At 46.8% G+C, this 12,683-nt stretch overlaps 1 protein-coding gene across 2 annotated transcripts in view; it reads left to right on the top strand.

Moving 5' to 3' along the window:
* The first annotated feature begins 536 nt into the window (after positions 1-536).
* Positions 537-12,683, top strand: part of SLC13A4 (solute carrier family 13 member 4) — a 47,353-nt gene continuing 35,206 nt past the window's right edge. Inside the window, exons 1-2 of one of the 2 annotated variants that reach the window (XM_054495964.2) lie at positions 537-1,731; positions 7,601-7,729. In XM_054495964.2, coding sequence (XP_054351939.1) covers positions 1,633-1,731; positions 7,601-7,729 — 228 coding nt within the window. In that variant the 5' untranslated portion in view covers positions 537-1,632. The remainder of the gene's footprint in view (positions 1,732-7,600; positions 7,730-12,683) is intronic. The other variant, XM_054495965.2, reaches the window with a different exon arrangement.

Raw genomic sequence — 12,683 nt, 5'->3', positions numbered from 1 at the left:
GCATCTCCCAGATCAAGGTAAGGTAATGTTGCCAAGAACCACTACTTACAGAATGTTTGGGCTTTTGCTTTTGCTTTTCTTCCTTGCCCCAAATCCACATGTCCGTTCTGAGAAAAGAAGCTAACAACTTCTTCCAATCTGTAAACAGGAGAAATTCCAGAGTTCAACTGCAGCTAAGACCTTGTCCCTGAACTTGTCAGCTTCTTCCCTGCCCTTCCACCTCCTCTTTTTGTACCAGCCAAAGAAGGTCTTCGGTTTCCTTTTTGGAGAGCCTCAGAGAGAAGCATTTGAGCACCTACTTTAGCCAGAGAGACCACTGACATCTGGGCATGAGACTGGCATCTAGACTTTGCCAGGGAGGCAGCTATACTTCCCAAAAGATCTGGGGTCTTTCTCACGGGCTCATACCCTCTGCTGGCCTAGACCCTTTATATTCCCCCCGCCCCCTCCCCCGGTGCTGAGGCAAACGATCTTTGCCAGCAAGGAAGTCTGAAAGGCTTAACTTTGTACACTCTGAGGCAAATTCTCCAGAAGTAATGTTGCATTTTCTCCCTGCCACCAGGCACATTCCCTTCCTAAGGTCTAGATCAGCAGGTGGCCTTCCCAGCGAAAGCTCTGTGTCCTATGATCCGAAACAATAAAGCTGTGCTTGGGTACGTGAGATTATGTTTACGATGATGGTCATCACTCCAGCCCTAGGAAGTTTGAGAAACTGAAAAATAAGCTTAGCAGGCTGCCTAGGTTCTGCGGAATCAGCAGGCCCCCGCTGTGACCAATCAAGAGCGGCAGCGGGGAGAGAAATTGACTCATTCTTTTCAATTTGCTGATTGGCTTTGAGAAGTGGGCGGAGCTACTGTCTCTGTCCCGGGTTCCCATTGGTGGATGAAAGTTAAAGGTGGGCCTCCAGCAAGTTTTGTCCTTTGATAAAAAGGAATGTCTTGGGGACTTTTCTTTTCTGCTTTGCAGGCCCAGGCTCAAGGCAAATTATAAGTAGGGAACCAATTTGAGGGAAAGACATGTGAACAGAGTTAAGGTACCACGTCCTGGGAGTGACCAGCAGCCCCACCTGAAGTCCGCATGCAACTCTGACAAGCTCAGGTGCTTGTTTTAAGGAAAGGGGCTACTAGATTCTTACCAACAGCGAGCCCAGGTGGGAGATGAAACAGGTACTCCCCAAAATAGGTCATCGGAGGGAGGAAAACTGATGGAGAGCACAATATGCTCTGAGCGGTTTTAATGTTTTTAAGCTTTTAAATGATTTCTTCGAGGCCGAGCAGCAGCAGCAAAGGTGTGGTTTAAAGGATTAAGAGGGTTTTGCTGACACCTAGAATGAAGTTACTCTATTACTAACCAAGCCGAGAGGAGGCCCACTATGCCCCCGTTTATCATCCTTTCCCAGTTCCTTTTTGCTGGTCACAAAACGATGCTCATCAATCCCACCTAAAGCAGGAGGCCGGGAGCCCAGCCTCTTGTAGAAACAGCGAGGGTATAACTGCCCTCCCGTTCTGCCCCCAAGACGAAGGAGGACTCTTGGAAGCCAAGAAAGGTTTAAGAAGTCTTTCTGGATAGAGGGAGGAAGCCTTTCGCCGGCAGAGCAGGGTCCGAGGACGAGCTGGAGAGGACAGAGGCGCGATGGGCCTGCTGCAGGGCCTGCTCCGAGTCCGGAAGCTGCTGCTGGTCGTCTGCGTCCCACTCCTGCTGCTGCCTCTGCCCGTCCTCCACCCCAGCAGCGTGAGTAGCGACCTGCGCCCGCCGGGGGTCTGGGAGTCAGTGGGAGGGCAAAGAGGGGAGGTCGGTGGGGGACATGGGGTGCTCAAGCAGTCCCTCAAAGTGGCTTGTGGTGGGTTTAAAGAAATGGAAGGATTTTTCTGGAAGAAACCAAGATATCTTCTTCCTAAAAGCTGTCATGTTCATCTCCTATCCCAGTCCCATTCCCCCAACCCCATGGCCCCTACCAGGGGTCAGGACAGAGTAGGGGCCTTGGCAGAAGTGACTGATGGGCGTTGCGCCAAGCAGCAGGCCAGCCCGCCCCAGCAGCGGGGGCCAGCGACACCCATGCAAAAGACATGGTGCACCTGTGTTTGTCGGGAGTTCACCTGGGACCCTGGTTATCTGAGAGCTCCTGGAGACACAGAAAGAGCTCCCAATAGTGGCACTGAGGAGAAGGCTGGGGGAGGAAGATAACCGTAGAGCCAATCCGTGGTCTGTGGTCGCGTCCTGGTGGGCTTCGATGACCACAGTTGAAGCTCTAATCCCGAAGGCGCCTATCAACTTCAGGGAATGAATGTTTAGGGAAGGAATGAAAGCAGAACTTAGCAGGCTGCCCTGCTCCCATGCACGTGGCCTTGGATTATTTGTGTCTTCTGTGTTTTCTTCTCTGTGCTCTTGAAGGACAGACAAAAAGTGACACGATAAAAAAGAGATAAGAGCCCTCAAACTCTAGCCCGTGACCTCATCCTTCACCTGGTTTGTGAGAACAGAGGAACCTCAGCTCTAGCTCCGCATCCAGCTTGCCTGTCACACCCTCCCCGTGGTCACCTGCTTCCCTTCCCTTCCCTCCACTGTTCTCTTCCTCCTGTGTGTGGCTTGTCCCCTTCCCCCAGCTGGCACTGCCCTGGAGACTTTAGGAAAAATAAGCTAAAACAGGTTAATCACGTTTGTAGGAGGGGGAGCTATTCTTCCACTCTGCTCCTTAAGTAACTTGGTAACCAAGATTAAGTTAAAAAGTTAAACAGAGGGGATTAGGATGGTTCTTTAAAACAAACTGGCTTAAATCTTTCATAGAATAAATACTCCAGAGTGCCAGGGAGATGCCGATTAAAACTGGGCTGGGATTAGCAGAGAGTGATTGCTGCTGACATTCTTCCTGGACTGTACCCTAGTCGATTTTCTGCTTTGTCCAAATGGGCCTGATTTTTTTTCTTTTTGTGGCTTTTCTTGGTTTTGTTTTTTCTCAATGTATGTTGCTATAAGGGACTGTTACCAAGAGACATATTAGCCTCCTCTCCCAAGCAGTATCAAGAACCTCTCATATCTCCTTGTTGAGTCAGCCCCATCTTTGGGGACCTTGGCCACTGCCCACAGAAGGCACAGACTAGGTGCCCAGCAGGTAGAGTGTCTTTCATCCATCTGTCACCCCTTTCATCAAACTTTTTTTTGTAGACGCAAAGTCTCACCTCTGTCACCCAGTCTGGAGTGCGGTGGCACAATCGTAGCTCACTGCAGCCTTGAGCTCCTGGGGTTAAGCAATCCTCGTGCCTCAGCCTCCGGAGTAGCTGGGACTACAGGCAAGCAAGCACCACCACATGCAGCTAATTTTTAAAAAAAATTTTTTTGTAGAAATGGGAGTTTCACTGTGTTGCCCAGGCTAGTCTCAAACTCATGGTCTGAAGTGATCCTCCCAAAGTGTTGAGATTACAGGTGTGAGCCACTGTGCCTGGCCTGCATCAAACTTTTAGATTCTGATATTTAACCCTTAAAATTCCAAATGGATTTTCTTGCTCTGGGCTGGAGTTGAGAGCAGTGATGGAGTACCTGGGCAGGAGCTCCTGGCCTGCAGTTTTGATGGTTCTTCTAAACGACAAGCCTCAGCTACATTTGAGGAGGAGTCAAAATGACCTTCCCCCTTTTTCTTTCCCAGCTCTCTAAAACTAGAGGTCCAGACACTGTTTATCATGTTATAGAAGAAGAGTGTACAAGAGAGGGCATCCATAACTAAGCCCTTCCTCAGTGCCCCCAGTGGGATAAAAGTTGCCTCTCAACCGCCCAAGCTAAATTTTTTAAAAGGTGCCCCTAGTGATTGATGATAACAGATAACAGACTTCAACCTCCTTCCCGTGAAGTTGGAGTGGGATATCATTGGGGTGGTCAAACTGCGTGGAAAACGAGCAGTTCCACGCCTAAGTTAGTAGCTGACTAGGAAACATCCTACATAGGGAAATGCCACTTTTGAACTCTTTCCTTTACTTGTAAACAGGAGCCAAAAAATAGTAGATAGCACTGTCCCTTGAAGATATTGTCTGAACACTCACCAATGCCCAACCCCCACACACCTGCTATTATAAGGAACCAGTGGTGTTGTTAAAGAGCCTGGGGGTTGCAGAATATTCTCTCCAGAAGATGAGCGAGACCTGACAGCCAGCAGAGAAGTCCAGTGCAGTTCAGCCCATGTGAATTTAGCCACCTGCTAGACATGGGATAGGCACTGGGGACATGGGACTCCTTGTAAGCAAACTTTGCAGTGTTTTTGGTTGTCTGAATACAAGCTTACCTCCTGAATTTTAGGAAGCTTTAGAAGGGGAAAAATGAAGTTTATAGAGATTCCATGGGTGAAATAAGTGGAAAGACTCTCTAAAGGTGTCTCTTGTCCATTCTTCTACTCTAAGGAAAATCCAGGTAAAAAAATGATAGTAATTAATCCTGTCCTTAATACAGCTGGGTGAAGGTGTCCTGATGACTTACTTCTTCCAGTAACCTAGTCGCATGTCTAACAATATTTACAACCAAAATGTTCACCTTATTTTACCCAAATTCTCCTAATTCAAAACTAAAGGCGCCTGGCAGAGGGAAAGTCCTCTCTCTTTCTTTCTCTCTCTCTCTCTCCTCTTCTTTCTTCTTTTTTTTTTTTTTTTTTTCTCTGAGACAGAGTCTCACTCTGTCACTCAGGCTCTGGAGTGCAGTGGCACAACCTTGGCTCACCGCAACCTCCGCCTCCCGGGTTCAAGGGATTCTCCTGCCTCAGCCTCCAGAGTAGCTAGGATTACAGGCATGTGCCACCACACCTGGATAATTTTTTTGTATTTTTAATAGAGACAGGGTTTCACCATGTTGGCCAGGCTGCTCTCGAACTCCTGACCTCAACTGACCCACCCACCTCCACCTCCCAAAGTGCTGGGATTACAGGCTCTTTTCCTCTTTCTCCTTTCCCTTTCTCTGCACCTTCTCTCCCTACCTCCTTCGCCTTAACTTGTAACTTGTAGCCCTGTAATGACCAGATCTAGAAAGACTAAGGGTTCCAGGAAGAAATAAGGGGTCCCCAGTGAGGGGCAGACATTTTGTCTCTCAACTCTTTCTCTTCAACTGGAGTTAAGGTCTGCCACTCTGTCTCTTTCCCAGAAGAGAGATGAGAACACATGGGGTTTGAACTCCTTTAGGTAGTTTTATTTCTATAGCAAACAGGGTATTTCTCTAAATTGAATTTGTTTCCAAGCGGAGCCTTTTTTTTTTCCACCATTGGTTCTGTTGTCTTATCAGCACTTCCAAAAGTTTTATCTTCCCTCTGATCTTTTGGCCCCAGAGAACATCTCAGTGGGGAGCTACAGTCAACAACTGTTGGGCCCAGTTCCCATTTCTCAAACTCCAATCCCATAATCCACGAATGTCAGGAGGGCACAAGGTCCTTGCCAGCCCAGCTGATTTAATCACTCCTGCTGTCCCTCACTGATACAGCGACCTTTTGTAACTTTTATGCAAGAGTTTGAGGACGCATGTTCTGAACTCAAGGGGCAATAAACAGCAAGATTTGTCAGGTTCCTTGATCAACAGCCAGCCTCAGGGCAAGTCAGACATGAGTCCTGATGGTTTAGAACTATGTAAAAATTGAGGAGCCCACAGCCAACTTGGATTTTCTATAAATGCTCTTCTGAGTCATGGAGCTTGGTGATGTTACCATTAACAAGGCCCATGAACTGCAGCCTCTCCCTAGAGTAAGCCGGTAACCTGTCTTAACAGCGTTCATCAGCGTAATTCAGGGCAATTAACACAACTAGAGGGCAAGCTGATGGAGGGCTGGCTTCTGATAAGAATGTTGTACTTAATTACCCTGTGCACCCCTAGGTTGTCCAGCCAGCAAAGTGAGTGGGCTATGGAAAATGCTGGTGAATTTCCAGGCCTCCCCTTCCAGATAGATGGCTGGCTTCAGTCTTTGCAGATGGATGTTTCCATGGTGTCAAGCAGGTAGAATGGAGTCCAAGAGCAATGAGAACCAGACCCTGGTTAGGGCAATGGCTCTCAGCCAGGAATCATTTTACCTCCCCAAGGGACATTTGGCAACGTCTAGAGATGGTTTTTTGTTGTCTCAATGGAGGAAGTGCTACCGGCATTTAGTGGGTAGAGACCAGGGATGCTGCTCTTTTACAGTGCACAGGACAGCCCCCCTGCAAGAAGAAACTATGTGGCCCTAAATGTCAGTAGTACCAAGGTTGAGAAACACTGAGTTAGGAGCTGATGCTTCTTCATCCAAAATGAGAGTTCCATGCTCAGGATCACTGCGTTCCTCTTCAGTCTTCCCTTCCCTCTCCCAGGGAAGGGAGCTCCTTATTAACTATTACAGGGCCCTTTGGGAGAAGGATTCAGTCTCTAGATGCAAAACGACATGATAGGACCTCAGATCCAAAACTGAAAGGGGAAATGGCCAACCAGTTCTTGCCTAACAATTTATTTGATTAAAATTTACTACTGAATCAAGTTGTTTTAGCAAATAGTCTAAAACAGGAGGATTTAACTCTGTTTATTCATTTTTAAAGCAATAAACCTTTTTTTTTTTCCAAATCTCACATGTAATGTTCGTATATGAATCAAATGAGAACAAAGCTACTCCATTTGGGATGAGGCTGGAGGGGGGTCCAGATTTCAGGCCTTGCTGATCTCCCTGGGATATTCTTGAGACACACCCCAGACGCCCAGGGCTGTAAGAGCACAGTCCAGAAGCCACCTTTTGGATTGTTTGTAAATTTCACTTCTTACTGATCCACTTCTCTTCAGTCAGGCACACACCAATGCCACATATCTTCATATCTTAGGCACATGTGTCAAACTCAGGATGACTGATCTCAGAGCACACATGTGAACGAACAGTTCTTTTTTTTTTTTGAGACAGCATCGTACTCTGTAGTCCTGTAGTACAAGCTGGAGTGCAGTGGCATATGATCATAGCTCACTGCAGCCTCAAGCCCCTGGGCTCAAGTGATCCTCTGGCATCAGCCTTCCAAGTAGCTGGGACTACAGGCCTGTGCCACCACACCTGGCTAATTTATATTTTATTTTTTAGAGATGGGGTCTTGCTATATATTGCCCAGGCTGGTCTCAAACTCCTGGGCTCAAGTGATCCTCCCACCTTGGCCTCTCAAAGTCCTGGGATTACAAGTGCGAGCCCCAGCCCCCACCACACATAGTGATTCCTATCTCCAACTACCCCAAGAACTTCTAATATCCAGTCAACTTAACACCAATTACATCCCAGTCCAAGTTAAAGCTTTGAACTCCACTTGTATGGTTTTGTGATCATGGGTCTGGTCACTGCAGTTAAGTTCAATCCCCACCTTGGCAGTTTCCAGAACCCTCCAAGCTGCCTGGCTACACACCAGTGCAAACCGCAGGCCAGGCATCGGTCCCCCAAGAAGCAGTCATAATGTCACCCACCAAAGGATGGACTCACCATGTATTCACCATGCTCACCTGCCAGTCCGGCTTTGGTCCCAGGGCTGTATGCTAGTACCCGCGTTAGAGTCTGAGTCTGCTGCCTCAGATGCCAGGGTTGCATCCAGACGCTCAGTGGCAGTGACTATTCCTGCGAATGACTGCCCCTTTCCTTGCCTTGCAGGAGGCCTCGTGTGCTTACGTGCTGATCGTGACTGCTGTGTACTGGGTGTCGGAGGCAGTGCCTCTGGGAGCTGCAGCCCTGGTGCCGGCCTTCCTCTACCCGTTCTTCGGAGTCCTCCGATCCAATGAGGTTAGACCACTTGTAGCCCCACCCCCCGCCTGGGTCCCTGCAGGGCCCCTGAAAGAGAGCCTCCAATGAAGGGAGATTCACCCAGCACTTGACGATGAGGGGGCCTTGTCACCCACTGGAATGACCCCTTAACACCAAGCTTCGGCACCTGCAGTTCCAGACCCTGAATTCCTCTCCTTCCACCCATGATCCTCATCTCCTTCAAACTGGCTCAAAACTTGCCTCTTTCAGGAAGCCTTACTTGATTAAACACATCCAGTTCCTCCCTCGGTCTGAAGTATTTTAGGAGCTGTGTGATTGATGCCTAAAACTCAGCTGCTATTGACCTTTTTCAGACTGTGGATGTCTATTTAGATGATAAGCACACAAAGGCAGGAATCAGACCTCCCATTAGAAAGCTGAGCCTGTATACAGTAGGTGCTCAATGAATGTTTGTTACAGAGAGACTTACCGCGTTTCCCTGAACCCTGACAATGTTTTCATCCACCCCTCCAAAAAACAACATTTGTTTCTTCTCCCCCAACTTAAGGTTCCTTTCTTTGTGCCCTCCCTAGAGTGAGCCCTCTCCATTCACTGTCTGTGGCATTCTCAAAAGCTCAAACAGAAATTGTCAGTGGGAAGCCCAGGTTGTGGCAAAATTTCAGAGCAAAGTTTAAGCCTGCCATGAGTAGGGAAAAAGAAAAAACAAAACAAAACAAAACAGCCAGAACCCGGAGCAAAATGAATGATGATCTCATTCAGTAACACCTGGTCCCATTCAACTGTCTCATTAACACCTGGTCTCTGCTTAGGGTTTTTTGATGAAAAAGCCTGAATCACAGAGATGGGGGTAAGGTTATGGGCAGAGGCACAGAAGGAAGAGGAAAGGAAGCTCATATTTGAATGCCTACTAAGCGCCAGGCACTCTATCAGAAGTGCTGCATTTGTTATGTAATACTCCCAAGGGCTGTACAAGGCGCATGCTAGTATTTCCATTTTACAGATAGGCTCAGAGAATTAAGAGACTCAGCCCAAATCACAAAGCTGAAAGTAGCAGAATTAGATTCAAACCTGTAACTATTAGAACTCAAAGTGTATACACTTGATCACTACACCATAAGAAAAAGACTTCATAAAGTGGCATGCGGCTTCATGGCACTATGTACACACGGAGTTATTACTTAGAACTGTGAGTCCCTTCACTTCTGTGATATGAGGAAGAATGGAGCTGGGCCTACGGATGCTTTAATGGACAACAGAACTTTCCAAAAATAAAATTAGGCAATCCTCTAATAGTTGTACTTCACTGCAAATGAACACTTTGTCTTTCTACTGGATAGATTCAACTGACTAGTTTTTTGTTTGTTTGCTTTTAGGTTCCTTTTCTTTCTCTCTCTCTCTTTCTCTCTCTCTCTCCCCCCCCCCACTCCCTCCCCTCTCTCTGTCCCCCTGGCCCCGTCTCTCTCTCTCTCCTCTCTCTCTCTTTCCTTCTTCTTTCTATCTATCTATACACACACATATATGTGTGTGTGGCTATATACACACACATACACACACACACACACACACATACACACACACACACACGTGGCATTGAGTAGCCATAGCCTCAGGCTCACCAAAAAGAATAGAATCCCCAAAGCTCTCAGCAGTACTTTCATTCCTGGAGATGGGTACAACCCCAATATCCTGGGGACCCATGTCAAAGCTAATCTGTGACCAGAATCACCAGGCAGTTGTTCTAATGGACCCCTTCTTTCGTGAAAAAAGAATAGGTAATATGGGGTTTTGTGTCTGCCTAAAGAAAAAAGCAACCTAAATGTGACTTTTCTTAAGAGAGCTATACAAGCTTGTTCTCCAGGCTTCTCTTTAAAATTGTGAAATTAAAACCAGCAAGGGCAGGGGTTGAAAGTGGAGGGTAGAGGAAAAAAAAGTTTAGAAATAACTGAATCCTAAATAACCTTTTAAAGTGAGAAAACTATTAATTAAGAAACCTAATCTTTGTATTTCACTATAGGCAGCCCAAAAGCCAACAGCATGCCTTAGCTTTCAAGCAGACAATGTCTCTATTTCTCCAAGGGCACAGTAGAGATGTTGCCAGGCAACAGTTATCCGAGGGACGCCCCTTTGTCCAGAGAGGAAGGCCAAATCCGTAAGGAGAGTCTGCAGAGGCAGTGGCTTGGGAGGGTAACAGGACTCTGTGAGAAGCAAAGGAAGACTGTCCAGGGAGGGACTGTGTGTCACTATTGCTAGGGGCTGGAGGAGCCAGAAAGCACATCTTATCATTTGAGATGAAAAATCCGAATCCACCTGCCTGATGACATGGCTTTGGCTGATGATGATATTTAGTAGTTGGGCTACAGGGAGCAGCTTACTCCAAATATAGTCTGTTTAGCTGACCTTCTTAGCTCAGATTGGAGGGAAATGCCAGTAAGGCAGAGCACATGGGTTACAGCCCTTTGTAAGCTAGTTAACTTTGCAGAGAAAACACCTATTCCACAACCACCTGTGCACGACTGTGACACCAGAATGTGCCATGGCTCACAGGGGGAAGCTAGGCTGGTGCTCTTTAGGAGCCCCCAAATCCTTGTCATTCCCCAAACCCATCTACTTGTTGACCATCCTCTTACTGTGACTTGGGTTATTCTTCCACTTTGGAAAGTTCTCTCCCGTTCTTTGACCTTTAAAGTCCTACTCAATTACTCTCTTTGGTGAAGCCCTTCCAATGACCAAAGGCTGAAAGTGTTGATCCCTTCTCAATGAGCCTATTTGATGTCTTTATCTTTTAAATGGTGCATCAGATACACCAGATATAAACTTTTCATAGACCTGTGCTCTCCCCACTGAGATTCATGCTCTCTGGGATGTACAATGTCTATGTCTATGGCCTGTCTGTAGCCCAGCACCATGTTTGCATCAGCCCTCATTCACAGCTCTTGATTGCAGTGTTTCTTAACAATGTGTCAGTAATGTCATCTTCAGTGAGGGAAGGCAGGCACGTGAATAGGATCAGTGTGACTCTGGGACTGTGGCTGGGTTCCCTCATGTTATTCACTCAACATTTAGAAAAGAGTATTTTCTGAGTTCTACATCTACCAGGTGCAACATGGGATGATACGGGTACCCTGAGGGTGACAAAAATAAACAAAATGTCATCTCTCCCCTCTTGAATCTCATATCTGAGCTCTCAGTGTCTGAAGCTGGACATGTTCTGCAGTTTCTCCAGAGAAAGAGAACGAAGAGGAGACTAGCGTGTGTGTGTGTGTGTGTGTGTGTGTGTGTGTAGGAATTGGCTCACTTGATTAATTATGGAGGCTAAGATATCCCATGAGCTGCCACCTGCAAGCTGGAGACCCAGGAGAGCTGGTGATGTCACTCTGTGTGAGTCCAAAGGCCTAAGAACCAGGGAAGCCAATGGTGTAGATCCCAGTCCCAGGGCAGGAGATGAGAGATGTCCCAGCCCAGGCAGTGAGACTGGAAAAAGGAGGCAAATTCCTGCTTCCTCCGCCTTTTGTTCTAGTCAGGCCCTCGACAGATTGGATGATGTCTGTCCAGATGGCAGAGGGCAATCCACTGATTCAAATGCCAATCTCATCCAGGAACACCCAGAAGCAATGCTTAATCTGGGCAACCCATGGTCCACCCAAGTTGACATGCAAAGTTAACCATCACAAGTACATATAAATGGTCCATTTTTACAGTGATGATTTGTCAGCCAGTGGGTATTAGGAGTTGTGTGCAAAGCTCAGACTCAGGTGCTGATAAGAGATACAAAATGACAGAAGGGCTCCTGACCTGGAGAAGTTTCTATTTTAGTAGAGAGAAAGTATAAACCATGTGGAAAAATACAGAATGCCCTATGAAGTGATGCCTCGTTTTCTGGCATTGTGGAGGATTTATACAACTCCTCAAGAGGGGATGTTCTAGATAAATAAAATTTACACTGCCAACTGCCCAAACTTCATGTTGACTAATTTTTGATTATAGTCTTTCTAACGGGTTTTATAATTTCCTTGGTCTTTTAAACAGAAGTTATTAAATATAATTTAACTTTTTCCTTGGAGCCTTCAAAATTTCCAGGGGGGAAAAAAAGAATTTCTCACTCAGAGGAGCCAGAGTGGGCTCCATGAGAAAGCACAGTTGAGTAACTTGAGGGCTGGGTGAACAGTTGAACCTAAAGAATCTTGAATAGCATGTTGGCATCAGACTAGGGTGAGATCGCAGTTGAAAATATAAAAGGCTTATTAACAGATTTGCAGATGGCTAAGTTGGATGCGCTAGCTGGCTGATGTATGGTGCTAATGTACGGTGGCAGAATGAGACATGCGGACAGGAAGAGACAATGGACTGAAACTGACAAAATGAAGTCTAATAAGGATAAATGCCAGCAGTTCATGCAAAAAAGACCCTTGGCTTTTAGCTAAGTACAGGCTCAGCATGAGTCACCATCAGTCCAACGTGGCTGCCAAATTCCGAGTGTTTACCATATGCCAGGCACTGTGGGAGGTCATTTACACGCACTATATAACTTAATCCTCTGTGAAGGAGCTATTATTTTTATCTTCATTTTAAAGAGGAGGAAACTGAAGTTCAGAGAGGTTAAGTAACTTACTTACCCGAGGTTATGCAGCTACTAAGTGGTGGAGCTGGGACTTCCATCCAAGATTGTATGATTCCAGAACTTGAGCTCTTAACCCCCTAGGCAATGTGACCAAAATCTTCCTTTGAATTAATAAATTATGGGCTGGGCATGGTGGCTCACGCCTGTAATCCCAGCACTTTGGGAGGCCGAGGCGGGCAGATCACCTGAGGTCAGGGGTTTGAAACCAGCCTGACCAGCATGGTGAAAACCCATCTCTACTAAAAATAAAATAGAATAAAAAATTAGCAGGGTATGGTGATGCATGCCTGTAGTCCCAGCTACTCAGGAGGCTGAGGCAAGAGAATCTCTTGAACCCAGGAGGCAGAGGTTGCA

This window comes from Pongo pygmaeus, chromosome 6, assembly GCF_028885625.2.
Source record: "Pongo pygmaeus isolate AG05252 chromosome 6, NHGRI_mPonPyg2-v2.0_pri, whole genome shotgun sequence".
NCBI classification, from domain to species: domain Eukaryota; kingdom Metazoa; phylum Chordata; class Mammalia; order Primates; family Hominidae; genus Pongo; species Pongo pygmaeus.
The sequence above is the reverse complement of the archived record's forward strand: the minus strand, read 5'-3'. Positions and strand labels throughout refer to the sequence as shown.